We start from the raw sequence: 27,961 nt of genomic DNA on the forward strand, positions 1-27,961 counted from the left end.
ATAAACATGTTTCCTTTTAAAAGATTATAGATTTATGAAAGTTTGATTCAGCATGAAAAGCACAGGTTTCAATGTTTTTGACTACCTATATTCTTGGTTCTGTACAGCCTAATTTTAGGAATTTTAAGATTTACTTACATTTCTGGGAGTTCATTTGAAAAGAACTGGTTCGTTATCTGTTGCTCTTGGAAAGCCCTAATTAAGGGCTTGCTGTTCTGGATACCTAGGGAAGTGGAATAGCAATAGAAAAATAATACTTTCTTTTTAAACTTATATTTTTATTATGGACTTCTAACACCACAACCATCATTTTTTATTTCCTGCTATACTGTTCTTGCTCTCCTTATGGTACTACTTCGGGTTTTCCTTCCAGATTTTTCTTATATATAGTAGGCAAATAACTCACGAGTTACCATCTAGTTTAAACCTTAAGTATTTCATTAAAGTGATTGCCAGATTATTGAAAAGTTTAATCTTATTAATATGGCCACTAGTGGTTAAAGGAAAATTCAAACATGTCTTTGAATAAAAGGATAAGTAAATAGCATTAATTTGGAATATGAGGAGAGAAAAAGATTGCAGTTGAAATTTAAGGCACTGGTATTAAAATAATCATTTCATTTTCTTTTAGGAGCTTGAGCGGGAAATCACATTTCAGGGTGATAGTGCCATTTATTATTCTTACTATAAGGATATGTTAAGGGCACCTTCATTTGAAAGAGGTATGATAACTGTATCTGTATATTTAGTAACAATACTTTCCTAAAATAAAACATTGTTCTTATATGTGGGAGCCCTTGAATGTGGAGATTTGTCTCAGACTATAGGTATTGGTCTTTCTTGTAGTTAATTTAAAAATTGGAAAAATGAAGTACAGAGTATTATATTTTGAGATCCTTCTTGATAAAGTATTTAATGACCTCTGAATAACATGTTCAATTGTTGTAAAAGCAGAATAAATAATCTGGAGAAAAATTTTTCTGGCTTTAGGTGTATACGAACTGACACACAATAACAAAACTGTATCTCTGAAGACTATAAATGCAGTGCAGCAAATGTCTCTATATCCAGAACTTATTGCCAGCGTTTTATATCAAGCAACTGGTAGCAATGTATGTGTTTCTTTTGACTTTAATATTTATTTTCTCACATATTTATGAATCCTCAAAATTATATATTGTCATCCTATTATCTCCTTCTCTCTTTTTTTTTTTTTCCCAATTAGGAGATTATTGAGCCAGTATATTTCTATATTGGCATTGTTTTTGGATTGCAAGGAATATATGTCACTGCTTTATTTGTTACAAGTTGGCTTATGAGTGGAACTTGGCTAGCAGGAATGCTAACTGTTGCATGGTTCATTATTAACAGGTAAGAAAGGTGTTTTTAATTAAGTTTTACAATTTTTTGTGACTGTGGTAGAGTTCTAAAAATGGCTCCCCCCTCCAAGCCTTCCATGCCCTGATTCCTGCCTGTGAATATGATGAATTTTCATCCCTGTGATTATGTTGTGTTGTACGGCAGTGGTCCCCAACCTTTTTGGCACCAGGGACAGGTTTCCTTGAAGACAGTTTTTCCACGGAAGTGGGGTGGATGGGTCAGGCAGTAATGCAAGCGGCAGATGAAGCATCGCTCGCTCGCCCACCAGTCACCTCTTGCCGTGCAGCCCAGTTCCTAACAGGCCGTGGACCAGTACTGGTCCGTGCCCCGGGGGTTGGGGACCCCGGTTATATGGCATAGTTGACCTTAAGGTAGGAAGGTTAGCTGGTGGGCCTGATCTAATCGTATGAGCCCCTAAAAGTGAGCAGCTTTCTGCAGCTGGTACAGAAGGGAAGTCAGAGATATTTGAAGCATGAGAAGGATTTGGTGCCTTGTTGCTGGATTGAAGTGAGGAGGAAATGAATTCTGCCAACAACCAGTGAGCTTGTAAAAACTCTACAAGCCCTGGATAAGAACTACAGCCCCAGTTGATGCTTTGATTTTAGCTTAAGGAGACCCTGAACAGAGAATCCAGCCATACTATGCTGGGTTTGTGAGCCAATGAATCTGTGTTATCTTAAGCCACTACATTTGTGGTCATTTGTCATGCAACAGTTGAAAAATAATACACCCGCCTCTATCTCTCTATTTTCAACCATAGCAACATTGGCATACGTCTTTCCTCATTTATTTAAAATTGATGACATAGCTTCATGAAAAGAAGGAAGAGGCATCAGATGTATCAGTTTTAAGTTAACCACTTTATTAATCTATGACAGTGTGCTTTGAATAATAAATCCATTCCTTTTGGTGATTAAAGGAGCCTCAGTTCTTTAATAATGAGTACAAAGAGAGTAGGGGATGGGACTTCTTTGAAATGGAGAGCTAAAATTTTCTTGGCATTGGTCAGTGTCAAAAGTTTATTTTTTGAATGATCCTTTTTTGGCTTTTGAAAGTGCTTCCTCTCCATAGCACTTTCCCCTCATAACACTTAACGTGAGTAAATTTTAGAAAATGAGACCTTTCTTCTGTTATACATTTTCTTTTGGCAACTGCCAAATGAAAAATATGGTACTTCAAAGACACTGAGTTTCAGATTTAGGGCTATATCTCTTACTGGGCTTTGTTTAGGGTCACATGCTGGCAACAATTTGAAGTAAGCGATTTTAAAAATCTTCCTTAGAAGTTTTCAAGTATAGCTGTCCAGCTTTATGAGTTATCAGTATATTTCTTCTTAACTCTTAAAGGGAGTACAGGGATGAACCAAACTTTATTATTATAAAAGCAACATATGTACATCATAAAAAAATTGAAACCAGCAAAAATAAAATAAGTTTACATTCCCACCACCTGGAAATCACTCGGCATTGTTTATATCTTGGTGCATATTCTTTTGGACCTTTTTCTATTGTGAATATGTGTGTGTATACATGTATGTATTTGTGGTATATGTATGTATAGATATGTATATATTTTTTAACCAAGATGAGATATATTGCACATACTGTTTTATATGCTGCTTTCCTTATTTAGAAGCCTCTGCTTTTCTATTTCAATAACTTTTTAATCTTTTCTAATACCCAGCCCATATTAGAATTTCCTGTGTTGACCCCAAAATACCCTCTATAGCTGGTTTATCCAAACCAGTATTTAATCCAGGACTACGTATTGCATCTGGTTGTTATGTTCCTTAACTCTATTTAAATCTAACATAGTCCCTTTTTTTAATGACAGCTGGCTTGTTGAAGGGGCCAAGTCAGTTGTCCTACAGAATGTCCCAACTTCTGGATTTCTCCTATTGCTTCCTTGTGGTGTTATTTAACTTTTCTCTCTGTCTTCTGTGTTTATGTAATCTGGAAGATACCTCTAAAGGCTTGATGGATTCAAGATAAACAATTTTGGTTAGAATATATTGTCGATGATGTAGTTTTCATGTTCTGTGACCTTACAAGTTACAGGGTATTTAGTTGGCCTAACCCTAGTGAAGCTGAAATTGACGCTGGTTTGAAGGATGACAGTCTGATCTCTCCATTGAATAATTATGTTTTCCTCTTATGACTATAACACAATCTGTGTGGTGTTCTGGGGCATCAAAGGAACGTCCTTTTCACCATTAACAATATACCCAAGGGTTATAACTCTAGTTGACAGTCTTTGCCTAATTTAGGGTTTATAAAATTAGGTTTTTCTATTTTCATTACTTCATTCTTCAAAAGTAGAATCTTTCTTTATTAACCAGGTTCTTTGGTTACCTTTAAATTCAGTTACTATTAGAAAGTTAGGACAAATGCTTAATTCCACTTTAATTACCAATTTCTTTGTAAGAGATTGTTTTAATAGCTGTCTCACACAGTGATAAAAAGCATTTTCTGGTGTTCTCCTTTTTAAGCATCTTTCTGTACTTAGAGTTTTTCATTGATTCAATAGGGCTAAAATACATTACCATCATTATTCTTTTTCTTGCTTAAATTTTTACAGCATTGGTCTATAGGAGTGCTTTCAGACTGGCTCCCGAGTTCTTCTGACACATCTTCATTAATCTCTGAAAGTGTCTTGTTTTCTGGCTCAACAGGAAGAGCAGGCTCACCTTGTATATTCCAATGAAAGATTTGCAATTAACCTTTTCTCTCTGGAGCTTTGATTCCTTTTAGTATAAAATAGTATTAGAGAATCTGGTGTGGATGCTAGGGGTATAGGTGACTTCTTGTTAAGTCAGAAAGTGCCTGTTAGAGAATATTTTAAGTTCCCATGTACTCTTCTAAAATTTCATTAGGATTCATTGTTAGAAATTTAATAGCACACTCACAGAATTTATTTCAGTGCTAATAGACTATGTCTAGAAAATTCTTGCTTTTTAGAGTGAAAGTGTGTTTCATATACAGCATTATTTAAAATAGAGACCTTCTAAAAGGATTGCTTTCTTGATTATGTGATGCATTAGTTATTGCTGTGTAACAGATCAACCCAAAACTTAACAGCTTAAAACAACAAACATTATCTCTCACAATTTCTGAGGGTCAGGAATCCAGAGTGGCTTATCTGTGTGCTTCTAGCTAAGGGTTTCTTGTGAGGTTGAGTCAGTAGTTGGTTGGGGCTACAGTCATCTGAAGGCTTGACTGGCCTGGATCATTTTTACTTAGTACACTTCATGTGGCTTTTGCAAGAAGCCTCAGTTCCTCGCTGGCTGTTGGTCTAGAAGGCCTTAGTTTCTCATCACATAGACCTCTGCAGAGGGCTGCTCACAACTTGGTTGCTGGCTTCCTTTAGAGTGAATGATCCAAGAGAGACTGGAGTGAACGTGTCATAGTGGAAGCCAGCTATCTTTAATAACCTAATATCAGAAATGATAGAACATCACTCTGCCACATTCTATTGGTCATGCAGACTAATCGTGGCACAACATGGGAAGTGGCTACACAGGGTGTTAACACCAGGAGGCAGGGACTGCTATGAACCATCTTGGAGGCTGGCTGTCACCTACAATGAACTTTAATATTCATTTCATTTAATCCCTAGATCTTTCTTCATCAGAAGTTCAAAGAGAAAGACTAGGCAACTTTATCATGTAAAAATAACAGCAATTAAAGAATAAGACGACTCCCTGTCAAATAAATTATTTTAAAGATCTTAGTGAGAATTGTAAGGAAATTGCCTTATTTAATTATAATTCAATTGCCTTATTAACTTGCCTTGTTTAATGACAATATATCCTGGGTAGCTGGAGCAGGAGTTAGGTAGAAATATTAATATGATATATTCTGTTAAAGTGTATCTTTTAGCAATTGAAACATCTTAGCAAGTAGCTTTTTCTTTATGTGTTTGTTTTGTATTGTTTATTTTTTATTGGTTATTGGTATATATTTTCCTTTTCTTTTTTTTTTTTTGGCCGTGTGTTGTGCGGCATGTGGGATCTTAGTTGCCCACCAGGGATTGAACCCGTGCCCCCTGCAGTGGAAGCACTGAGTCTTAACCATTGGACCTTAAGGAAGTCCCATATTGGTATATATTTTATACTGCAAAATATATTTGAATGCCATGAAAGCGTATGCTGTCTTTTTTATTTATCAGCTTTGGTTTATATATGATTGCCTAGAAAAGTGCAAAAAGATATTAGTCATTCCATTATATTATGATTATTAGTTGTGTTCTTAATGACATTTTGTGATACTCGTTCCTGAATATTAGAAGTAGAAAGCAGGATTATAAAATGGCTCCTATTTGTTCAAACTAAAGGATGTAGGTATACTAGAAAATTCAAGAAAATTTCAGGAAATAGCCCTGTGCATATAGTAGTGGGGGGAAATCAGAGGCAGATGACTCCCTTTGATCAGACTTATCACCAAAATGGGCTAACCCGAGTCCAGTCTTCAAGTATAAACAATATAGAAATTGCTCTTGGTCCCCACTGATCTTCTCATCTACAAATATATCCCTGAGAATCACTTTCAGTGGACACATGTTTATATTTGAAGAGCAAAGAAAATATATCTGATTAAAAGTCTATATTAAGTTTAATCTTTGGCCAAAAAAGGGTAACTGTGCACATCGGTGATTCATAAAAGGGTAAGATGCAAGGAATGCACATGTCCCAGAGTTAACAAAAAATAATGATAACACATGGTGCTGGGTCTTTAATAATGATATTGGTATACTCTGGATGCTTGTGGAAGTATAAAGTTTTTCAATTTTAGATGCCAGTTTTTCCCAGGAATTTCATTGTATTCCAAGGAAGTAATTCAAAAAAGAAGGAAAGAGTTCACTCCTTCAACTTATTTATTATAGTATTATTTGTAATAATATGAAAAATTAGAAAACAACCTAAATTTAAGGGAATGGTTAGGTAAATTGTAATATGTCAATGCAAGGGAACATATAGCCATTAGAAGTTATACTGATATTGCATAGGTGTTTTTCAACTTTCACGCATTATACATTGGATTGACATGCCAAGCTGTTTTTCACATCTAATCTAAATCAATGTTTCTCAAACTTCAGTTACATATATTTAAAACCTAATAATCATGGATTCCGTGTGTTGATTTAAATAATTTGAATGATAATTCTACTTAAATATAAAGCATTAAACTATGTTTTTAAGCTCCTTATGTATTGAAACCAATTTACTAATGAAGTAACAAACCAGTAAAATATTAACTAAAAACTTTAATGTGAAAAATTATATTTTGCTAACACCAAATTTCTACTCTGTGTATGACAAACCTACACAGTTAGGTACCGTGAGATGACTCATTTCTCATCATGTTGCTCTGTTCAGTCCATTATGAAATCTCTTTTTTTTTTTCTTTTAGCACAGTGATCAGTACATCATTCTGTTTTTACTTGGCAATACATCATTTAGTACTAAGACCATCTCATTTATTTTCTGATTAGCCCAAGCTAATTGAAGTAGTACTGTGTTACCAACTGGATTGTTAACACACACATGGAAGTGAGTCCTGAAATCTTTTTGGCAGTAGTGAGTTACAAAGTGGTCATCCAAGTGATTCAGGTTATGTTTATACTATGATGTGTTTAAAATGAAAACACAAAAACTCAGAGTTAGCTGATCTCTGGGAATGTATCCATAGATGCAACTGATAAAAGTAGTTATTATTTGAATTGCTGGTTTGTGCTGCTGTCTGCGAGACTCTGCCGCTGGGGAGAAAAAGTGAGTCTCATTGGATTTTGTCACATCCCAGTATTAGCCTTCTGGTTCTCACTACCACCAGGCATGGAAGGTGTGGGGAAGAGCAAGAGTAGCACAGGTGCTCAGGACTGTGGCCGTGAGGAGGCTTGTTCACGTGTAGAGAATAACTGGCAGAGACCCTACTCAGTTTTTGCTGCAACGACTAGAGGTTTCCTTCATCCCTTCTCCAGACAGTGCTTCTGGTGCAGAGTTTTATAGGTTTCACTGCACTAAGCTGTGTGTTGGGTAGGGGTAGTGAGTGAGTCTTTGGAATGAGGATTGCCAGGTTCACCTTCCCAATTCTAGGCTGTTAGAGTGGTTGGCAGAGTCCTGACTTGAGAATAGACATCTTCTCCTTCGTACTTCCTGACTTATGACATGTGAATATCTTGTTTTGTCTTTTAGAAAGCTAACTTTCACAACAATTTTTCATAAATAATATTGTATGAAAGTAGGTGGCTTTTAGAATACATGATGTTCACTAAATGGTATTGCAGCAATCAAATCTGGAAAAGAAATACTTATTGCACACATAGTAAAATAAATTCCAATTGGATTAAAGAATTAAAAGTTAACAATGAAACCAATGATCACTATACAAAAACATTGGTTCCTGGGTTTTCTTTTTTTTTTTTTTTTTTTGCGGTACGCGGGCCTCTCACTGTTGTGGCCTCTCCCGTTGTGGGGCACAGGCTCCGGATGCACAGGCTCAGCAGCCATGGCTCAGGGGCCCAGCCGCTCCGCAGCACGTGGGATCTTCCCGGACTGGGGCACAAACCCGTGTCCCCTGCATTGGCAGGCGGACTCTCAACCACTGCGCCACCAGCGAAGCCCTGGTTCCTGTTTTTAAAAACCATTTTTAATAGGTAAAGCCAGAAACAATGTAAGTGTATAACAATAGGAACTGGTTAGATTATGATAAACCTGTACAGTTATGTGCCATGACCATTCAATATGCTTGATGTATATTGACATATATACTATGGAAAGATGCTCATAATATATTGTTAAATAAAAATAGTTCATTACAGAGTTATAAAAGAGATAAGATCTCATACTGTTCACTAGGTTCTGGACACTGCACTAAGTTTTTTCCAGCTTTTATTTCATTGGATCTTCATGTTTTTAATTTATGTATATATATTCAATTACATATACATTCATAGAGCACAGGTTATTTTCTAATACTTTTTAGAAGTTTTATTGAGATGTAATTGGCATAGAATAAACTTGTACATATTTAAAATGTAGAAGTTGATGATTTTAGACATTTAGACACGCTTGTGAAACCATCAACAAAATCAGTATAATACACATTATCACACCCAAAAGTTTTGTTGTGCTTCTTGGTAATCTCTCCCTCTTTCCTCTTCTTACCCCACCTCCACTGCTATAGAAAATCAGGAAAGATCAGGAAACCAGTGATCTGCTTTCTGTCACTATAAACTAGTTTGCATTTTCTAGAATTTTATATAAATGGAGTCATATAGCATATACTTTTTCCATTTTTTTTCCTCCACTCAGCATAATTATTTTGAGATTCATGTATGTTGGGTGTATCAATAGTTCATTTCTTTTTATTGCTGAGTAGTATCCTATTGTATGGCTATACCACATTAAAAAATTTTTTTTTAATTTATTAAATTTATTTTTTTGGCCATGCCGCGTGGCTTGTGGGATCCTAGTTCCCCAGCCAGGCATTGAGCCCGCGCCCTCGGCAATGAAAGCACGGAGTCCCAAACCACTGGACCATCAGGGAATTCCCTATACCACAATTTGACTGAACTAAATTACACGCAAGAATGTTTGTCTCCATTAGGAGAATTATGCAGCAATTTTCATGAAGTTTTTTAAGCAATAACACCTTTGTTTTTTGTGTGGGAAATAGCCATTGGGTTTATGAGATCCAGATTTAATTATTTTGGGGAAGGGAGTCCATTGTGGTGTGAGGATATGCGTGGGAGACAACAGGCTCTCAATGAAAACTGATAGAGGAGAAACTTAGGAGGAGCCTGCAAAGACATTGTGTTTGATTCTGGAGATTTTCAAAGCTCTCTGGATCTATCACATAAAGGACTACTGTAATGTTAATTCTGGGTAACCTGCTGATTGAAAAGAGTATTAAACTAGATATCAGAATATATGCATTGTAATCCTAGTTGTATCACCTACTAGCTATATGACTTCATTAAGTCATCACCTCTTTGAACTTCATATTCCTTTTAAATAAGGGTTAGTATAAGAACTGTGGATCTGCCAGCCCTGCTAGTTATGTAGTGCACATTGTGCTCTAGAGAGGGATAGCCATCTTGTTAAGGGAAGGGAGGGTGGGGGGCTGAACTCCAGCGTACTCTGCAGCAAGCTGTGTGTTGTAGCATGAGGCTGTATCTGCCCAGAGCAGGGATGCCTTTTTCAGCTTCTCACAGAGGCCCATCTATTCATCAGGCAGACACAGTAGCACTAAGTCTTCCTGGGTAGGAGGTAAGGTAAGGGTGAAACACTATTAATTTGTTCAAAGATGCTGTATAGGTAATGGTGGCTTCCTCACAGGAATGCCTACCTCACAGGATATGGAGAACAACAGTGTGTGAAAGTGCCTTGAAAAGTATAGTGTTACACAAATATAATGTCTTGCTGTTTTGCTGTTCATCTGTGGTTTATTTTAGGGTAGATACGACAAGAATTGAATACTCCATTCCTTTAAGAGAAAACTGGGCACTACCATATTTTGCATGCCAAGTTGCTGCACTTACAGGCTATTTAAAAAGCAACTTAAATTCTTATGGAGAGGTAAGATACAAATCTATTTGTCACAATTCTGATGTATTGCAAATGTGGTACATTATTTTAAAGCTATTCATATTAAGAATTAAATTATATTCAGTGAAACCTGGTTACTACACAGTAAAGGATATAGTTAGGTAGTCTTGTTATAACTGTTATTCTGTAATCTGATTGACAGTAAATTATATTTATGAGAAAGGAGATGTTATATTGTTTTAGTGCAGTTACTTGACAAATATATGAAGAATATCTTATTTTGAAAATTAATCTGTCTCATTATTTTACCATTTCTCTCACTTCTGGAACATTGATGGCCTTTATTCATCACAAGTTGAAGAATATTAATGAAGATATAAAGAGTGACTACAAGGGACAACAATGGTAGCACTGCATATTTTGTTTGCCCGTATGTTTTCTGTGACTGAGGTGTAGGTAAGCTAGTGAGCTTCAGGAGACTATCCTGGATAGTTTAGATTCTTATTCTTGTTCTGCTGTTGTTGTTGTTGCCATAAGCACTTTCAGCAGTCAAGTGAAGCTTAGAGACTCTGTCTCAGAATAATGATTTTAAATGCATAAAATAAATGTAATTATAAAAGGCAACCAGTTACACTGAAATTGACTTAAATGTAGCAATCCTTTGACAGTCTGTCTTCCTGTCTTAGGTTAAGAATTCCTGGCTAGATGTGCCACATCTTCTTTATCCATTCATCCGATGATGGACACTTAGGTTGTTTCCATCTCCAGGCTATTGTAAATAGAGCTGCAATGAACATTTTGGTACATGACTCTCTTTGAATTATGGTTTTCTCAGGGTATATGCCCAGTAGTGGGATTGCTGGGTCATATGGTAGTTCTATTTGTAGTTTTTTAAGGAACCTCCATACTGTTTTACTGTAGTAAAAAAAAAAAAGCAAGTTTACTGTATTCTTAACCCTTCAGCTTAAAACTCAGTTTTTTAAAAAGCAAAACTGCTCTTTCTGCCTATGCTGCTGCCATGGTGCCCGTTAAAAATCTTGTGGCACAGGGTGGACAAAGAAAAGAAGTAGGTCCTAAAGTTTACTCTTGACTGTACCCATTCTGTAGAAGATGAAGTCACGGATGCTGCCAATTTTGAGCAGTTTCTTCAGGGGAGAAAGTGAATGGAAAAGCTAGGAATCTTGGTGGAGATGTTGTAACAATTGAAAGAAGCAAAAGCAAGATTACTGTAACTTCTGAGGTGCCTTTTTCCAAAAGGTATTTGAAATATCTCACCAAAAAATATTTGAAGAAGAATAATCTGTGATTGGTTATGCGTAGTTGCTAACAGCAAAGAAAGTTATAAATTGCGTTACTTCCAGATTAATCAAGATGAAGAAGAGGAGGAAGACGAGGAATAAAACTCAATTATCTGGTATATTTTGTCTGAGTTCTTGAATAAAACTTAGGAACCAAAAAATATATCTATATAAAAAGCAAAACTGTCCAATCCTTCAATTATGTTTGCTTCCCCTTGAACTTACCCTATACACACATGCCTTTGTGTGTGTGTGTGTGTTGAAATCTAAAGAAGGTTTGTACCTGAATTAATAGTATTGTATCAGTGGTTTTGACAGTGTATAATGGTCGTGTACGATATTGTCATTGAGGGAAGCTGGGTGAGACAGTCCATGGGAATTCTTTTTCTTTTTTTCTTTTTTGGCTGTGTTGGGTCTTTGTTGCTGTGTGCAGGCTTTCTCTAGTTGAGGCGAGAGGGGGCTACTCTTTTTTTTTTTTTTTTTTTTAGTTTCTGCTTTATAACAAAGTGAATCAGTCATACATATACATCTGTTGAGAGTGGGCTACTCTTGATTGTGGTGTGCCGGCTTCTCATTGCGGTGGCTTCTCTTGTTATGGAGCACGGGCTCAGGGCGTGCGGGTTTCAGTAGTTGTGGCACACTGGCTCAGTAGTTGTGGCTCGCGGGCTCTAGAGCGCAGGCTCAGTAGTTGTGGCGCATGGGCTTAGTCGCTCCGTGGCATGTGGGATATTCCCAGACCAGGGATCGAACTTGTGTCTCCTGCACTGGCAGGCGGATTCTTAACCACCTCACCACCAGGGAAGTCTCATGGGAATTCTTTGTACTGTTTTTGCAACTTCATGTGAACTAATTCAAACTAAATATATATGTGTATTTTTTATTATAACTTTTACATGCTTTTCTGGGGGGAAGGGTGTATAACTATGAATTTATATCATGTATAGTTTCAAGTAACCATTACCATAATCAAGATGTGTATGTATATATACACACACACTATACGTCACTTATGTTACCCCTTAATAGTCATATCTTTCCCTCAACCCTAACCTCTGGCAACCATAGATTTGTTCTCTATCACTGTAATTTTGTCACTTTGAAAGGTTATGTAAATGGAATTCTGTAGTATGTTATCCTTCAAGATTGACTTTTTTCATAAAGCCTAATGCCATAAACATCTATCCAAGTTGATGTTGCATGTACCATAGTTTGATCCTTTTCGTTACTGAGTAGTAGTATAGGAACATGGATATTTTAATCATATATTTTGTACTTTGCTTTCCACTCTTGAGACTAGATCTCATGGTCCCAGTTGCATCAGGATATCCAAGCTCAGATCTTTTGTGCAGTTACCTGGAGCCATCCAGAGATATCTGTGGTTGATTACTGAAACCCATTTAATGTTACTTAAGTAATGTATATAAAAAAGCTGACAATAAAGGCATAGCTGAAAATGAAGTGAGAAAGGTAAGGGGTAGACAAGAGTGCATAGAATTTTGAAAATGTCCAGAGAAAGGAGAAACTTAGGTCATTCTCCAGATTGTGTTTGACATGTGTTCCTATTATTATTATTATTTTTAATTTGGCAGCACCACACGGCATGCGGGATCTTAGTTCCCTGACCAGGGCTCCAGCCTGGGCCCTGCCAGTGAAAGCGCCGAGTCCTAACCACTGGACCGCCAGGGAATTCCCTCTGTCATATTTTCACTGCATGTTCTTAGAGTAGTTTGAGAATAAACCTTTGGAATTGGCAATTTCTTTCATTATACTGTAGCTTTTCCCTAGCATCCCCAAAGTAATCTCTAAGTGGCCAGTAGGTTACTTAAGCTGAATCTAGATCTGACCCTTCATTGATTTCTGGAGCTGGTTTTTCTGAGGATAATGGTTTTAGGCCTGGTTATTACAGTTCTGTTGTTCCACATTAGAAGATTTCCAGAACACTTTCTCTTACAGCTATGGTGATACATAGAGCAGAAGCTTATGTATTCTATTAGTGCTGAGCCCTTCTGGGCCTTGCCCTTGATATTTGATCAACTGGTGGAATTTTTCCATCTCTTTCATTTTGTTATCTGGTCTTAATCTTATTCAGGATGCTGAAAAATTCTTACATCTGCTGATGGTCTGAGGTATCTCTGACTCTGGAATTTATCATTGAGTATAGTCAGCTGAGTCTGAAAGATTTAGTTTTAGAGAACACAGTTCTTAGGTTTCTTGACTTGACTCTTATTGTCCTTTCATTGTTCTTATCAGAACCAATTCTTTTGACACTATGGCTGATGGAGGAATTAGGAATAAAAAGGTAGGTCCCTAGAAGAAGTTGAGAGTGTTGCTAGAAATATGCTAAGACTTGGTTTCTCACTAAGGGATCACTTGGGAGATGACATTTAGAAGGACAGAATAGATGTTAGCCAGGCATATTTCAGGCAAGGGCAGTGAAATCCTTGTGTTTAGTACTTTAGCAGATGAAAACAGCTGAGAGTTTTATATGGTTGACAGTATAAACTTTGGGAAAAGGTAAGGCCACACTGTGCTGAAAGGAAATGAAAAAAGAAATGGACTTTTTTCCATGGGGTGTGGAATGGGCTGAGACATAAATAGACTAATCACATGGAAGCTCTTAGGAAAATATGAAGCACCAGGGAAGTGAAAATATTATAGAGTGAAAGGAGTTACTTCCACTGTAACTAAAGCCCAGCAGTCAAGTCTAGTAAAAGCCACCATTTAAAAATATTTATTCCTTTATCTCTTTTGGGGTGAAAGAAAATTGTACTGAATTTTCTTTTTTTCTTTGTCTTCCTGAAGTTCTCAGTGTAATGTTGAACATTGAAGGGCAAGTGGTTGATTTCTCTCTAGAGTGCTTGATTTAAGATCTTATTGTTTATGTAAGGATTTAATAATTATGTGATTTAAAAACAAAGTTTCAAAAATTGTATAACCTTAAAGTGGTACCAGTAACAGAGCTGCAAAATTTGAGGTAACAACCTCATAGATTTTTATAGTAATGAAGCTGTTGATATTTAGTTTCTTTCTTTGTTTTCCCTAGAGGTTTTGCTACTTGTTGATGAGTGCTTCAACTTACACATTTATGATGATGTGGGAGTACAGCCACTATCTCTTGTTTCTTCAAGCAATATCTCTCTTCTTGCTAGATAGTTTTTCACTGGAGCAAAGTGACAAGGTATTATGGCATTTCAAAATTATGATTTTAAATCTAGAGAATAAATGTCTTTATAGGGTTGTATTAAACCATTTAGCTTTTAAGCTTAATTTGAAATGTTTTACTAGGCTCTGATTTATTCTTCTACTCAAAAGGTTGCTAAACTTATTCTCCCCTAGTCCTTTTAGAAGCACTTTGAAATTCCCTTAAACATGGTCTCCTTAACCAAAGTCACCCCTGTGCTTCCTCTCTATTTCTAGCCATTTCTCCATCTTCCCTTTCTGTTTCTTTAAAAAAAGAAAAAGGTGAAATATAGGAATGTACAAAAGAGTATACGTATACTATATATACAGTGTATAGAAAAAATATGAGTATTTGAACACCCAGGCCAAAATATGGAGCATATGAATACTAGAAGCCCCTTTTTCTCAGTCACATCCTGCTCTCTCCCCATCAGAGGCTAACTATCCTGAATTTTGTTAATCCTTTCCTTCTTTTTCTTTATGTTTTTTTTTTACCACTTATCTATGTATTCCTAAAACTATGTTGTCAAATAATGTATTGTTTACTTTTGCCTGATTTGCTTCTGAGATTCATCCCTGGTGATGTACAGAGCTCTATTTCATTCATTTTTATTTATTGATGTATTCTATTGCTGATGAACATTTCAGGGTTTTCCCAGTTTATTGTTCATATGACCAGTGCTGCTATAACCATTTTTATACATGTCACCTGGCACAGAAGTGCAAGATTTTTCTAGAATATATAGTGGAATTACAAGTCAAATTCGTAGTGGAATTACAAGTCAAAGGATGTGTACATATTCAGTCTAACTAAAGATATTGAGCCTTTCCCCAGAATGGTTATATCAATTTATACTTCAGTCAGCAGTAAAGGTTCCCATAAACATTTTGTTCCTTTGTTTCTTTATCTTTTTCTCTTTTGCCCTCTCTTATCTTTTTTCTTCTTTATTTATAAACATGTATTAAGTATTTAATATGTTGTCTAAGCCAGAAATTTGGGAATCTTCTCGCTCTTCTCTTCCTTTTCTTCAGATGGTCCAGAATTCTGATGTGTACCAACATTTAGGTTATTTCAATAGAGATAATTTAATATAAACAATCATTAACCAAGTATAAAGTTGTTAACTTGTTAAATGAAAAGGTAATAAGTACCTGAAAGTATTATAGAGGTAGCAACTTCAGGAAGCAGCTACCACTCCTAGAGCTGAGGGCTGAAAGGAAGAATTTGGAATTATTAAAACGTAGAAGCTTAGAGGAGGGAACCCTGTGGAGCTGAAACAGACTTCTGAGGAAGGGCCACTACTCAGCTTTGCTGGTGTCTCTGAACTGGGAAGAAGGGCTCTGTGGAAATGGGACCCAGACTTCTGAGAATGGTACTCTGGCCAGCTGATTCTGCCATCTCTGGGGTAAGAAGATGTGATAAAGCTCGTTCTTCAAGTGTTAGGGAAACTGCAGCTGCATCTAGCTGCCTTAACAGGAAGGAATTCCTCTGTTGGAGTGAAGAAGCATTGCTGAGGTGATCCTCCCAGGAACTGCAGGCTGCAGTAAGGAACACGCCCCTGCTCTCTCCTCCAACCTTATTACCTCTCGCTGGCATGGATTGGCAGAGATTAATAGGGAGCCAAATGCAAAAGCAGAAATGTGGACTGAAGAAGCTGGCCCCAGCATTACGAGGCCAGAATAGAGGGATAGGTTTGGAGCTAAGAGAACCAGCAGCCAAAATGAAAAAATAGAACATTACCAGCACCCAGAAGATCCCATAATGCCCTCTCTTGTCATTGCTTCAGCCTCCCGACAGTGAGGTATCTTTTTTAAAAATGGCTCCGGCCTTTTAGGGATTTTTTTTTTTTTTTTTAACTTTTAACACTCTGCCTTTTGATTCCTCCCCCTCCCCCCAACTAGTGTCTATATTTTGTCTTAGTTCTCCCCTTTCTAAAAGGAATTTATTTTATGGTAGATTAAATTATTATACTATTGAATTTTAGAAAAGAAATGTAGTAAGACATAACTTTCCTGGGAGATCTTCTATTAGGAAATTGAATTTAACTTTCTTATTGTCACTGTTAAATGGACCAAGTGCAAAATACTTTTCTCTGGTGCTACATTTCATGGGAGTATATTTTCACCGGATAGGTTTTGGGAACTGCTGCTAACGGTTATGATTTTTGATTTATGCAGCTTGATGTTGCATAGATGGACAAGACAAACCAAGTGAAATTAAGTCAGAGCCTGGGATTAAAGAAGGTTCTTCCAGTCTGATTTAGACATCCATGGTTTCAAGGCTTTTTACTTTGCAGAGAGTTCTTTCTAAAAAGGAAGTGATAAATTAGTTGCATCCCATGGCATTAAAACTATGAATTGAATGGTTGTAAATATAATACAGTCCAAAATTATAGTAGAGCATTTACTTTATAATTGTAGTCAAATCTTATCTAATGAAAAGATGTACAATAAAATTCATTTAATTCTCATTCATTTTATTTTTGTCCCAACAGGTTCATGAAGTTTATAAAATCTATATATTTTCTCTCTTTGTGGGATATTTACTGCAGTTTGAGAATTCAGCTTTATTGGTATCTCCTTTATTAAGTTTTGTAATAGCCTTAATGCTTGCTAAGTGCCTTCAGGTAATTAGAATTGCCTTTTTATCATTCTTGGGGTGAATTTTTAAATTGTTAATTTTTTTAAACCTCACTTCTTTGTTCATATAATTTTCCTCCCTGCATAGCTGAATGTGAAGAAAGGAACTTTTGTGGCTAAAATAATGAAAGTGATTAATTTTTACTTGGTGTGTACTCTGACAGTGACATTGAATATTGTAATGAAGGTAAGTAACTCTGTGTTTGAGATTCATGTGGTAGAGCAAATTGAATAATGAAATATACTGGGCTAAATTTTAATGAGAATAATGGGGTAGCAAAGTAAGAGTTTGTACAGTAACATGTTTAGTTGAACAATAATCATACCTAGTATATTAGGTGAGAAAATAGGATTCTGAGTCTTTCCTATAGAAGTACTTTTAAAAAATTACACTTTATTTTTCATTTAATTTAAAATGTCATCATTACCCAATTAACACTAAGTAATATATGGAATAAATTCAGATGAGTAAAAGTCATTCAAAAGAGTGGGTAAGTTATTTAAGCCAGGTGGGATAGGGTTAAAATCTTCTTACTACCACATTATAGTTTTATGCTTAACTATAAGGTAAAGTGATTGACTGTGCCAATAAGTCTCCTTGCTTCATAGTTACATCATGTATTTTTAATTCATATTTTTTGTTTTGTAGTCTTGCTATGTTTTCTAGTTCTAGTATTGGGCTAAAGCATATTGCTATAAACTTAGCTAATAGTTCTTTGTTGTAACTAGTGTTTTTCTCCTTCAGATGTTTGTCCCACACAAAGAAAATGGCCATATGCTGAAATTCCTTGAAGTAAAATTTGGACTAAATATGACTAAGTAAGTTTTAGATTATGTAAGTTTACCTAACTCTATACCACTTAGAAGATAAAGAGCAAAAATAATCAAAGGAGGGAGTATACACCTAATTACATACCACTTAGAAAATAATTTGGGATATTATAGTATCTAGAAGAAATAAGACATTAATACTTCTCTCATTTAAAAAAAATCTCATTTAGATCTTTTAAAATTAGATATACTTAAACCTCAGTAGCATCACAGTATGTTGAGGCTACTTTCCTTGATGAGGAGTGATGATACAATCTAAGGTCAGAATAAAGTAAAGATTTAAAATGAATAAAGAACCAAGGAAATTTTAACCACTAACTGCAAAATGTTATATTACAAAGAGTATGGGTGTAAATCAACTATAGTTCAATTAAAAAAAAAAAAGTTCATGATATACTCCAAATCTATACTTTAAAAAAAAAAGGGCATAGGCATTAAAAATGGGGTGGTCAGTAAGATATTTATTTCATAGCAAAGAATCTTATCTCTGGTCATAATAGTGGATTGGACCAGAAGCTGACTTTTTAAATTCAAAAATAATGTTGTACCTTTTGTTTGTTATTTAAATGCATTTTTAAAATCTAAAATGAAATAAATGATTTTATGTACTGATAGAGTCCATTTGCATAACAGAAAATATATATTTACCTATACATATCTCTAGTTCATATAGTAGACCATAGAATCTTACAATCGTTTGTTGGGATTACATGGGATTTTAGATACTGTGAATGAAATTTTATGTTGTGATATATCAGTTAACCAAGTGTTTGACATGGCTTAAACACTGGAGAAGTCTTCTGAAGGGTAAATCGTATATGGCTATCTAGTAAGATAAAAGGATCCTTTAAGAGGCCATGTGCTTCATAAAGGTAGGGACCATGTCTTTTTCAGGTGTATTTGTAGGCCTGACACTCAGCAGGCAACTAGTAAAAGTTGGTTGCAGACCTCCATAATTGACTGGCCTTTTCACTGACTTTCTCTTTAACCTTGGAAGACTCTAGAATGAGCCTAGCATTAAGGTCTGCTTTTGTCCAGTGTTTCTTAGTTGATGTTTTATAGTGCGCCTTTGTTCCTCATGTCAGGTACTAGGCTTCACAAGGTAATATACTGGGTATTTTAAGATTAAGACTTATTAATCTTGTCCTTAAGAATATTGTTGGCTCATTAGATAGTTTTTATACAATTAATGGCATGGGTGGTATAAATAATAAGTGCCTTACGTGCAAATGTGCCAATTGGATATCAGGATTTGTAATTCACCAGAATTTCAGGAGACATTTCTGTTGAGACGGAATTTTAAGAATCAGTAAAGAAGTGTTAATAAATATTTATTTAATGTGCAAGATACTGGGCCAGGTACTCTGGGGGATACAAAAATGACTACAATCTAACGCATAGCAGATTGCATTAAGCACTATAATAAAGGGATAATTAAAGTGCCATGGGAATATGGGGAAGGAAGGATTGAGACTGGGGTTATGGAAAGAGTATCATTCAATTGGAATTTGAATTAGACCCTATTGAATTAGTTACTTTAGTAGGCAGATTTTTTTAAAAAGTGCCTTCGTCCTAGGTACAAAATATTTTGATGGCAGCCTCTTTGATACAGTTGTATAGCTGTTTGGCACATTGTGAAACTTTAACCTTTTAGTTTAAACCCAGTGATTTGTGAAGCATTCTCAATCTATCCGTGAGCACTCTGAAGATCATTCCATCGCTTACCTCCTCCCCCAGGGCTAGGAATTTGAGGATTAAATGGAGGTTGAAGATGGATTGGGAGTGAGAATGCAGATAAATCTATGTATAACTAGCAGGCTTGTTGATTATATTTAGTGTGGGTTAAAAAAAAAAAGTTTATCCTGACTCGTATAGCTCAAAAAACTTACATTTCAAATTTTATGATTTCTGTCTTAATAATTAGATACCTCTTTTTAAAATGGGTCCTAGGGCTTCCCTGGTGGCGCAGTGGTTGAGAGTCCGCCTGCCGATGCAGGGGACACGGATTCGTGCCCCAGTCCGGGAAGATCCCACGTGCCGTGGAGCGGCTGGGCCTGTGAGCCATGGCCGCTGAGCCTGCGCATCCGGAGCCTGTGCTCCGCAACGGGAGAGGCCACAACAGTGAGAGGCCCGTGTACCGCAAAAAAAAAAAAAAGAAAAAAGAAAAAAAAAAAAAAAGGGTCCTAGTCGAGTTACATTTATCAATATAAAACAGGGCTGTCCAATAACAATATGACATTAGTTGCATACATAATTTTCTAGTAGTTGCATTAAAAAAAAGTAAAAAGAAACAAGTGAATTTAATTTCAATAACGTACTTTATTTAATTTCAATAACGTACTTTATTTAATTTAATGTACTTTATTTAATTTAAAAATTATTTTAATGTGTAAACAATATAAAATTATTGAGATATATTTTGTGTTTTTTAAATTCCTTTTTTCTTGCTTTTTTTATCTTTGAAGTCCAGGGTGTATTTTGTGCTTAAAGACTATCTCCATTTGCACTGGCCACATTTCATGTGCTATTAGCTACATGTAACTAGTGGCTATCATACTGGCCAGTGCTGTTAGAGGTTAGACAGTTGAATTCTTTTGTTATCTTCCAGGTAAAAATAGAAAGTAAAACTCCCCTAAAACTGTATTGGGTTCTAGAGATGGTCACATTGCTGGATCATAAAAAAGTAGTAGTTTTAAATTTATTAGGGCAGTTTGTTGAGGAGGGTTACTAATGCTATTATTTTCATTTATAAAGGGTATGACCTTGCTGTTGTAAGTTAACGGATTTAGGAAATGCGTTTAGTTTTGTCTTAGTTTTTACTGAGATGGAAAAAATAATTTTAAGTTCAGTACTTTAAAACATCTGTGATTTTAATATCATGCTTTTGTTTTCTGTAGGAATTTTACAATGAATTGGCTCCTATGTCAAGAATCCCTTCAGGCACCATCTCAAGAATTTTTTTTGCGATTGACACAGTCTTCTTTATTACCTTTCTATATTTTAGTGTTAATTACTTGTTTTCTTTCTGTGATTCAAGTTATTTTTAGGAGAATTAAGTAAGTATCTAGGAAAACCAATCATATTACTAACAAATTATGGAAATATATAAAACTTATTTTTAATATCCTTCCAATATTTGTGTGTTTTAGAGTTTCTAATTGAATTCTCTCTTTATCAGTGTGTAAAATATCATTATAAGTTAAGTAGATAAAATTCAAATTTAAGCTTATACATCTAAATATGTAATATTCATATTTATTTATTTAGGCAGTGCCGGGTTTTAGTTGCGGCACATGGAATCTTTAGTTGCGGTATGCAGACTTCTTAGTTGCGGCATGCATGCGGGATCTAGTTCCCCGAGCGGGGATCGAACCCAGCCCTCCAGCATTGGGAGTGTGGAGTCTTACCCACTGGACCACCAGGGAAGTCCCTGTAATGTCCATTTTTAATGCAGGAATAATATTTAAATAATCAGTTAAACTTTTACAGACTCATTCACTAATTTACTCAGATTTTTTACTTACTGTAAGCATAATTTTTTCTACTTACATGAAACTAGTAGTAGAAGTGATTTTAAATTATAAAGTTTGACTGTTTAAAAATATTTTTATCAAGCTTGAAAAGAGGCTGTGTGTAGTAACTTAATTTTGAGAACTTAGTAATTCAAATTATTATTTAACTATATTGATTTAGCAATCACTAGTTTAGTGATAATTCATCTTGGAAAAGGAACCTATGTATCTTTTTTATTATATTTCCTGAACTTTCGTATTTAGTCTTTATTAAGGCAGTTGTCTTCAAGCTTCAAAAGCCATTTTCAAAGACTTGGAGAGGGCTTCCCTGGTGGCGCAGTGGTTGAGAGTCTGCCTGCCAATGCAGGGGACACGGGTTCGTGCCCCGGTCCGGGAAGGTCCCACATGCTGCGGAGCGGCTGGACCCATGAGCTATGGCCGCTGAGCCTGGGCGTCCGGAGCCTGTGCTCCGCAGCGGGAGAGGCCACAACAGTGAGAGGCTCGCGTACCGCAAAAAAAAAAAAAAAAAAAAAAAGACTTGGAAATACGTAAGTTAGGTATTTGACCAGCAGAATATACTTTCAAATTTTAAGAACTACCTATATATTTTTTATGAAGATATTAAAGATCTTTGATTTTTCAAATAAATATTTTCAAAGTAGTAAAAAACACATTTCTTTCAGTAGTGGTAAGTCCCTGAAAGAAACTATTACGCTTGAAGATGGACAAATTGGAGAAAGGCCAGAAATAATTTATCACGTGATTCACACTATTTTATTGGGCTCTCTTGCAATGATTATAGAAGGGTAAGTGTATATTTGAGCCATTTGTTTTTACAAAGAATTGTCCTTTCTAACGGTAGTTAGTGGATACTTTCAAGAACACATTTATAAAACACTATAAAAACTCAAAAAAACCTTCATCTAACTGGAGTTTAGAGAGGTGTTTATAGTACAGTGAACCGATATTTACTTATTAATTTATTTGTTCAAAAACTATTGAATGTTTTCCAAGGGCAGGCATTGTGCCAGGTGCTGGGGGTACAGTGGTGGACAAGAATCTCTAACCTTATGTGACTTACGGTCTAATGAAGGTGACAGATGCTAACCACACAAAAATAAAATTATAACTTTGATAAGCGAAGGAGAGGTAAATGGTGTTATGAGGGTGAGGGTTCAATATACCCTTTTCTTTGAAGTTTGACTCAGATGAGAAATAAGACATAGGAGTATAAAATGGTTCCGAGCACCCAATTTCAAAGTGGGGAGGAGGTTTCTTCATACCAACAAACAATTCTCTGGACACCAGCTGGGTATCCTACAATTCAACTCAATTTTGACTATCTGCCAGAAGTACCATCAGAATCTACAGGCTTGTGTTCAGTCCAACAAGACTCCCCTGCTACCTCTTCAGACACCAGTTACAAGTCCAGGATGTCACCTGTGTTTCTGGTGAGCTGGCTGTAGATCAGAGGTTCCCAAGACCCCCTCCTCAGGTTTGATTAATTTGATAGAGCAGCTCACAGAATTCAGAGAAACATTTTACTTACTAGATTACTGGTTTATTATCAAAGGATATAATAAATCAGGAACAGCCACATGGAAGAGGTTCATAGGGCAGGGTATGGGGAAAGGGCTGGAGCTCCCATGCTCTCTCCAGGAGAGAGAAATCCCTACATGTTCACCAGCCGGGAAGCTCTCTGAACCCTGTACTTTTGGGTTTTTATGGAGGCTTTATTACATAGGCACGATTGATTAAATCATTGGCCATTGGTGATTGATAGGACTGAAAGTTCCAACCCTCTCATCACCTGGTTGGCTCCACTGGCAACCAGTCCCCATCCTTAGCTGCTTTCCAGAAGTCACCTCATTAACATAATAAAAGATACATTTAAGCTCTCAGCACTTAGGAAATTCCAAGGGTTTTGGGAGTTGTGAGCCAGAAACCCGTGGTCAAAAACCAAATATATATGAGAAATATATTTTGGTCATCTGAATGATTCTGATTCTGATAAAAGTTTCATTGGAGAACTCTTTTTCATGTGTGACCAAAAGACCTTCGAATATCTTCCACCCCAAACTGAGTTTAGTCCTTAAATTTCAGGCCTTCCCTCTTGAATGGCCAGAGCCTTGGTAAGCCTGCTGCACCTATATACACCCATACTGCAAAAGGAAGATCCAAAATGTAAAAGCCTAGAAGTGTTCGTTGAGTATGCTCAACTGTTTGTCACCTCACACTCACAAATCAGATAAATTGCTGCCACGAGGAGGAGCAGTTAGGGTTCTGAAGTATAGGGAGGAGAATAAAAGCAGGGAGAGGTGAAGAATATTGATGTAGTATAAGATTTAAGTTTCCTTTAATTATGAATACAGATACAGAATCACAGTCATTTTAGCAGTACCTGTGGTGCTTTCACCAACAGAAAGCATAGTTATTTTCTCATTGTATTGGTTTTTTACAGGTATCTTGAATATTGTTTATATACATCACAACTTCAAAATTATAGTAATTATTAGACCTGCATTTAATGTATTAATAAACAGGTACAAATATTGCTGAATTACAAATACAAATTTTATTATTTGATATCAATATTTCAGTATAATTGGTTTCCTTTGTAAGCCCATGTATTTTATGCATTTAGAAATGTTTTCTTATAAGGGGTCCACAAACTTTATCAGACTGCCAAACCCATGACTAGGGGAGATCTCTTTATGGAAACTTGAAGTGAGAATAAGTTTCACTCTAATAGTTAGCAATCCATAGTGCCTAAGTAGGATGAAGAAGTGTACTAAGCCATGAATATTTTAAGTGATTCAGGGTTTGAGTCTCATCTTGTTGCCTTGTAGTACTAGAATTTTGGAGCATGGTTTACCTTTTTCCCCTCCTTCTTCTCCTTCCTCAGTTTTATTTCTCTCTGAAAAAGAACTTTTTGTTATTCCCACCATTCTTCATTGTTGGATCTGTCATTTTAAGTTCAAGATCCCTTTTTTGAAAATGTAATCTGCATTATTCTATCATTGGTCCGTAATTCTCTAATTTACTCACTAGACCTCTAAGACATGATCATCTATTCATGCAGATAACTTGCGTGGTCCCCTAGGAGGTGCCAGGCACTCTACCTGGTAGGCAGTAGGGATTAGAGAGATATGAAATCTAGTCTTTTTGAATCTTTTCAAAGAGTTCCTATTCTAGATAAGTAAACCAAGAGCTAGAACAAAGTAAAATACTATGAGAAAGGTATACAGAGGGTGCTCTGGTCATCCAGGGGAGAGGTACTAACTCACTTGTGGAAGGTATGTAGGGGAAATCAGCTTAAGGGAGATTTTCTAAACAGGGCCACAGTCTTGAGAGATAGACATTGGCCAGGCTGTCAGTTTTCTCATGTGCGTGTGTGTGTGTGTATAATAATCTGGGAAAAAGAAGTATTCTTTGGGAACCAATACTATGGAATGAATGTGAGGGAAATAGCGAGATATGTCCAGAAAAATAAGCAGGGAACAGATCCAAGTGTTTTAAGCAGAAATTTGACATGATCAACTTTACTCTTTTAGGGAAAATCTCTCTGGCAGCAATGATTGAGAAAGATTCGAGGAAAACAAGATTAGAGGAAGATAAACCAGTTAAGAAGGTATCATAGTAGAATCCAGAAGTGAGTAGCAATGGAGATGGAGTAAAGGGGCCAAAACTAAGATATTTGGGAATTGGAAACTAAATAAGGAGTTGCAGGGACTGAGGTGGAGGGATCCTAGGAAGAGTTGCAATTCATAAGCCAAAGGAGGAGTTTTTAAAGGATATGATCAGAGAGAAAAGAAGGTGAGGAAAGAGATGAGTGTAGACTTCAAGAAGTCTGGCTATAAAGGGAATCAGAGGCTAAGGCAGCAACTAGAGAGGGGTGCAGTTTTACCAGGAGGGAGAAACTTGTGTGCACTATGGGATGGAAACACTGAGATTGTTCTGCAAACTCTGGCTGGAACTCTAATCATTTAGGGAAGTAGTAGGAGAAAAAACTGAAGGTATGTCAGGACCATATTTTAGAGGGCCCTGAAAACCATTTGGGTGAGTTTTCATTTATTTCTGTAGGTATTGGGAAACTAAAGATTTTTGAACAAAACATGTCTTCTCATAGTTATGTTTGAAAAGGATTCATCTGGCATTTGGTTGAATTGGAAGAGAATTTAAAAGTTGAGATGTTAATTAGCTGACTATTGAAATAAAATGGTAAGGAGGGGTTGTATACGAAGAAACCAGTAGATTGGCACAATGGTCCAATGTCTAGAGCAGAGAGTTTGTGTTCCAAGGGATGTCATATACATGTAATTCAATGTGAGTAGTCTCTCCTGGAGCCAGACTCTTGTATTGATTCTAGCTGACTGGAAAAATAGGTTTGGTATTTTCTGAAATGGGGAAGTTATTGGTTGGAGGAGATACTGGTTAACCAGAGGAAACGAATGCAGTTCCTCTGTCTTAGCAACATGTATTCTAATACATCCAGCTACTTCTCTCAAAGCCTGATTCAGTATTCATTGTTTTAAACCTTAAGTACATTCTCAAATTGTTCCTTTTGCTTTCATATCACCCTAGACCTTATATAAATTTTTTATACTTATTTTCTAATTGTTTCCCATGTGTTGAGTTTTATTCCATCTTAATAAAGCCCTCCCTGAGGGCTGTAGCCATGTCTTGTTTTTCTTTTTTTCTCTCTAGTACTTTGGTCACCCTGAAGTGTATGATCAATAAATTTTTATTTGGTGAATGTTACTTCGTTTTCCCCATTTCATAGCTTTGCTGTTTTATAAAACCAAAATAGTTCACCTTTATACTCTGGCCTCATGTCTTCTAGTCTCTTTTGAGTTTGTCATCAAAGAATGTATCTTAGAAGGATCTTATTGTTTCCTTAGTCTTAACTACAAAAGTTATCTGAGATGTTATTTTTCCTTGATAATCTGTGTGAATCAATGACATCCACAAATTTTTCTAAACTCTTCCTCTTCTGTCTTCAGCTTTTGCCATCACCTACGGTGATGGGTTTCTTTTGTTTCCTGTACAAGTTACAACTTAAAGTAAGGTACTGCCTTTTATTTGCACAAGTTCATTTTTCTGTACACCTGGATTTTTTATCTTTTTAAGTTAGGGGCCCAATTTTTCAATCCTGTTTAAAAAAATTAATCTCAAATGTAATAATGCAGATTGTGTAACAAACCCAAATAATATAGATATGTATGAAGTAAAAAATGAAAATCCTTCCATCCCAGTCCTCAGAGGTCACAACTGTCAGCAATATCTTTTCAGATGTTATTTTTTGGCTATACTGCATATAGGTACATTAGAAAAAAAATCACCAAAAAACTAGGGTAACAGTATACATAAAATTTTGCAGTTTGCTTTTTTGTTTTTCATAGGGATCTATTATTTAATCAGTACCTGTTGAAGGATAGTTAGGTTTCTTTTTTTTTTTTTTGCAATTAAAATAACATACTGCAGTTAAAACCCCACATGTATACATTTATGCTAATATATCTGTAGGCTAGATTACTAGAAATGGGATTGCCTTGGGGTATTTAGAATTTTTATAGATTCTGCCAAATTGCCTTCTGAAAAAGTATAACAGTTTATTTTCTCTCCAAGAGTACAGTTTTACTACACCTCATCTATATCAATGTCTTATTTCATCCTCATTTTAGTAACCCACATGTCTCTTGATTATTTAAGAAGTGAGTAACAATATGTTGCTAAAAGTTAGAGGCTAAGCTTTTTCATTCTCCTTCAACATTGTGGTATTTTCATGAGTATGAGGAAAACTCAGAAAAGAGAAATCACATAATAATGATGTTTATAGGATAGCTCATGTATGACTCTGTCTTTTCCAGCTTGAAATACCTCTGGACTCCTTATGTGTGCATGTTAGCAGCATTTGGTGTATGTTCTCCTGAACTTTGGATGACACTTTTCAAGTGGCTTCGATTACGAACTGTACACCCAGTATTGTTGGTGAGTCATTGTTATTTTGTGTTAAGTTCTTGTTTCTCTTTCAATTATATAAATGGAAACCACATGAATACAATTAAAATAGCATGAGTAGGGCTTCCCTGGTGGTGCAGTGGTTAAGAATCCTCCTGCCAATGCAGGGGACACGGGTTCGAGCCCTGGTCCAGGAAGATCCCACATGCTGTGGAGCAACTAAGCCCGTGCACCACAACTACTGAGCCTGTACTCTAGAGCCCATGAGCCACAACTACTGAGCCCACATGCCACAACTACTGAAACACACAAGCCACAACTACTGAGCCCGCCTGCTGTAACTACTGAAGCCTGTGTGCCTAGAGTCCGTGCTCCGCAACTGGAGAAGCCACTGCAATGAGAAGCCCGCACACCGCAACGAAGAGTAGCCCCCACTCACCCGCGTGAGAGAAAGAGAAAGCCCGCATGCACCAATGAAGACCCAACACAGCCAAAAATAAATAAATAAATAAAATAAATTTATAAAAAATAATAGTATGAGTAAATCGTATTATGATTTATAGGTAGAAAAAAAGAAAAAGATTCAATGGCAAACATTTTTTAATAATTTCTGA

At 36.1% G+C, this 27,961-nt stretch overlaps 1 protein-coding gene and 1 pseudogene across 2 annotated transcripts in view; both read left to right on the forward strand.

The window, feature by feature from the left end:
• The window catches only part of DPY19L4 (dpy-19 like 4), a gene marked incomplete at its 3' end in the record, with an annotated part of 56,294 nt that overhangs the window by 17,635 nt on the left and 10,698 nt on the right, over positions 1 to 27,961 (forward strand). The window contains exons 4-14 of the mRNA XM_079722259.1: positions 632 to 722; positions 991 to 1,112; positions 1,226 to 1,371; positions 9,832 to 9,955; positions 14,267 to 14,401; positions 16,899 to 17,030; positions 17,132 to 17,230; positions 17,789 to 17,862; positions 20,772 to 20,930; positions 22,073 to 22,192; positions 27,257 to 27,377. Of these exons, the coding sequence (XP_079578385.1) occupies positions 632 to 722; positions 991 to 1,112; positions 1,226 to 1,371; positions 9,832 to 9,955; positions 14,267 to 14,401; positions 16,899 to 17,030; positions 17,132 to 17,230; positions 17,789 to 17,862; positions 20,772 to 20,930; positions 22,073 to 22,192; positions 27,257 to 27,377 (1,323 nt within the window). The remainder of the gene's footprint in view (positions 1 to 631; positions 723 to 990; positions 1,113 to 1,225; positions 1,372 to 9,831; positions 9,956 to 14,266; positions 14,402 to 16,898; positions 17,031 to 17,131; positions 17,231 to 17,788; positions 17,863 to 20,771; positions 20,931 to 22,072; positions 22,193 to 27,256; positions 27,378 to 27,961) is intronic.
• On the forward strand, positions 10,944 to 11,325 carry LOC307065628 (large ribosomal subunit protein eL22-like; annotated as a pseudogene). The gene has a single exon. The product of its transcript is annotated as a large ribosomal subunit protein eL22-like (transcript).

The sequence above is a fragment of the Hyperoodon ampullatus genome (genome assembly GCF_949752795.1).
Source record: "Hyperoodon ampullatus genome assembly, chromosome: 17".
Lineage (NCBI taxonomy): Eukaryota > Metazoa > Chordata > Mammalia > Artiodactyla > Ziphiidae > Hyperoodon > Hyperoodon ampullatus.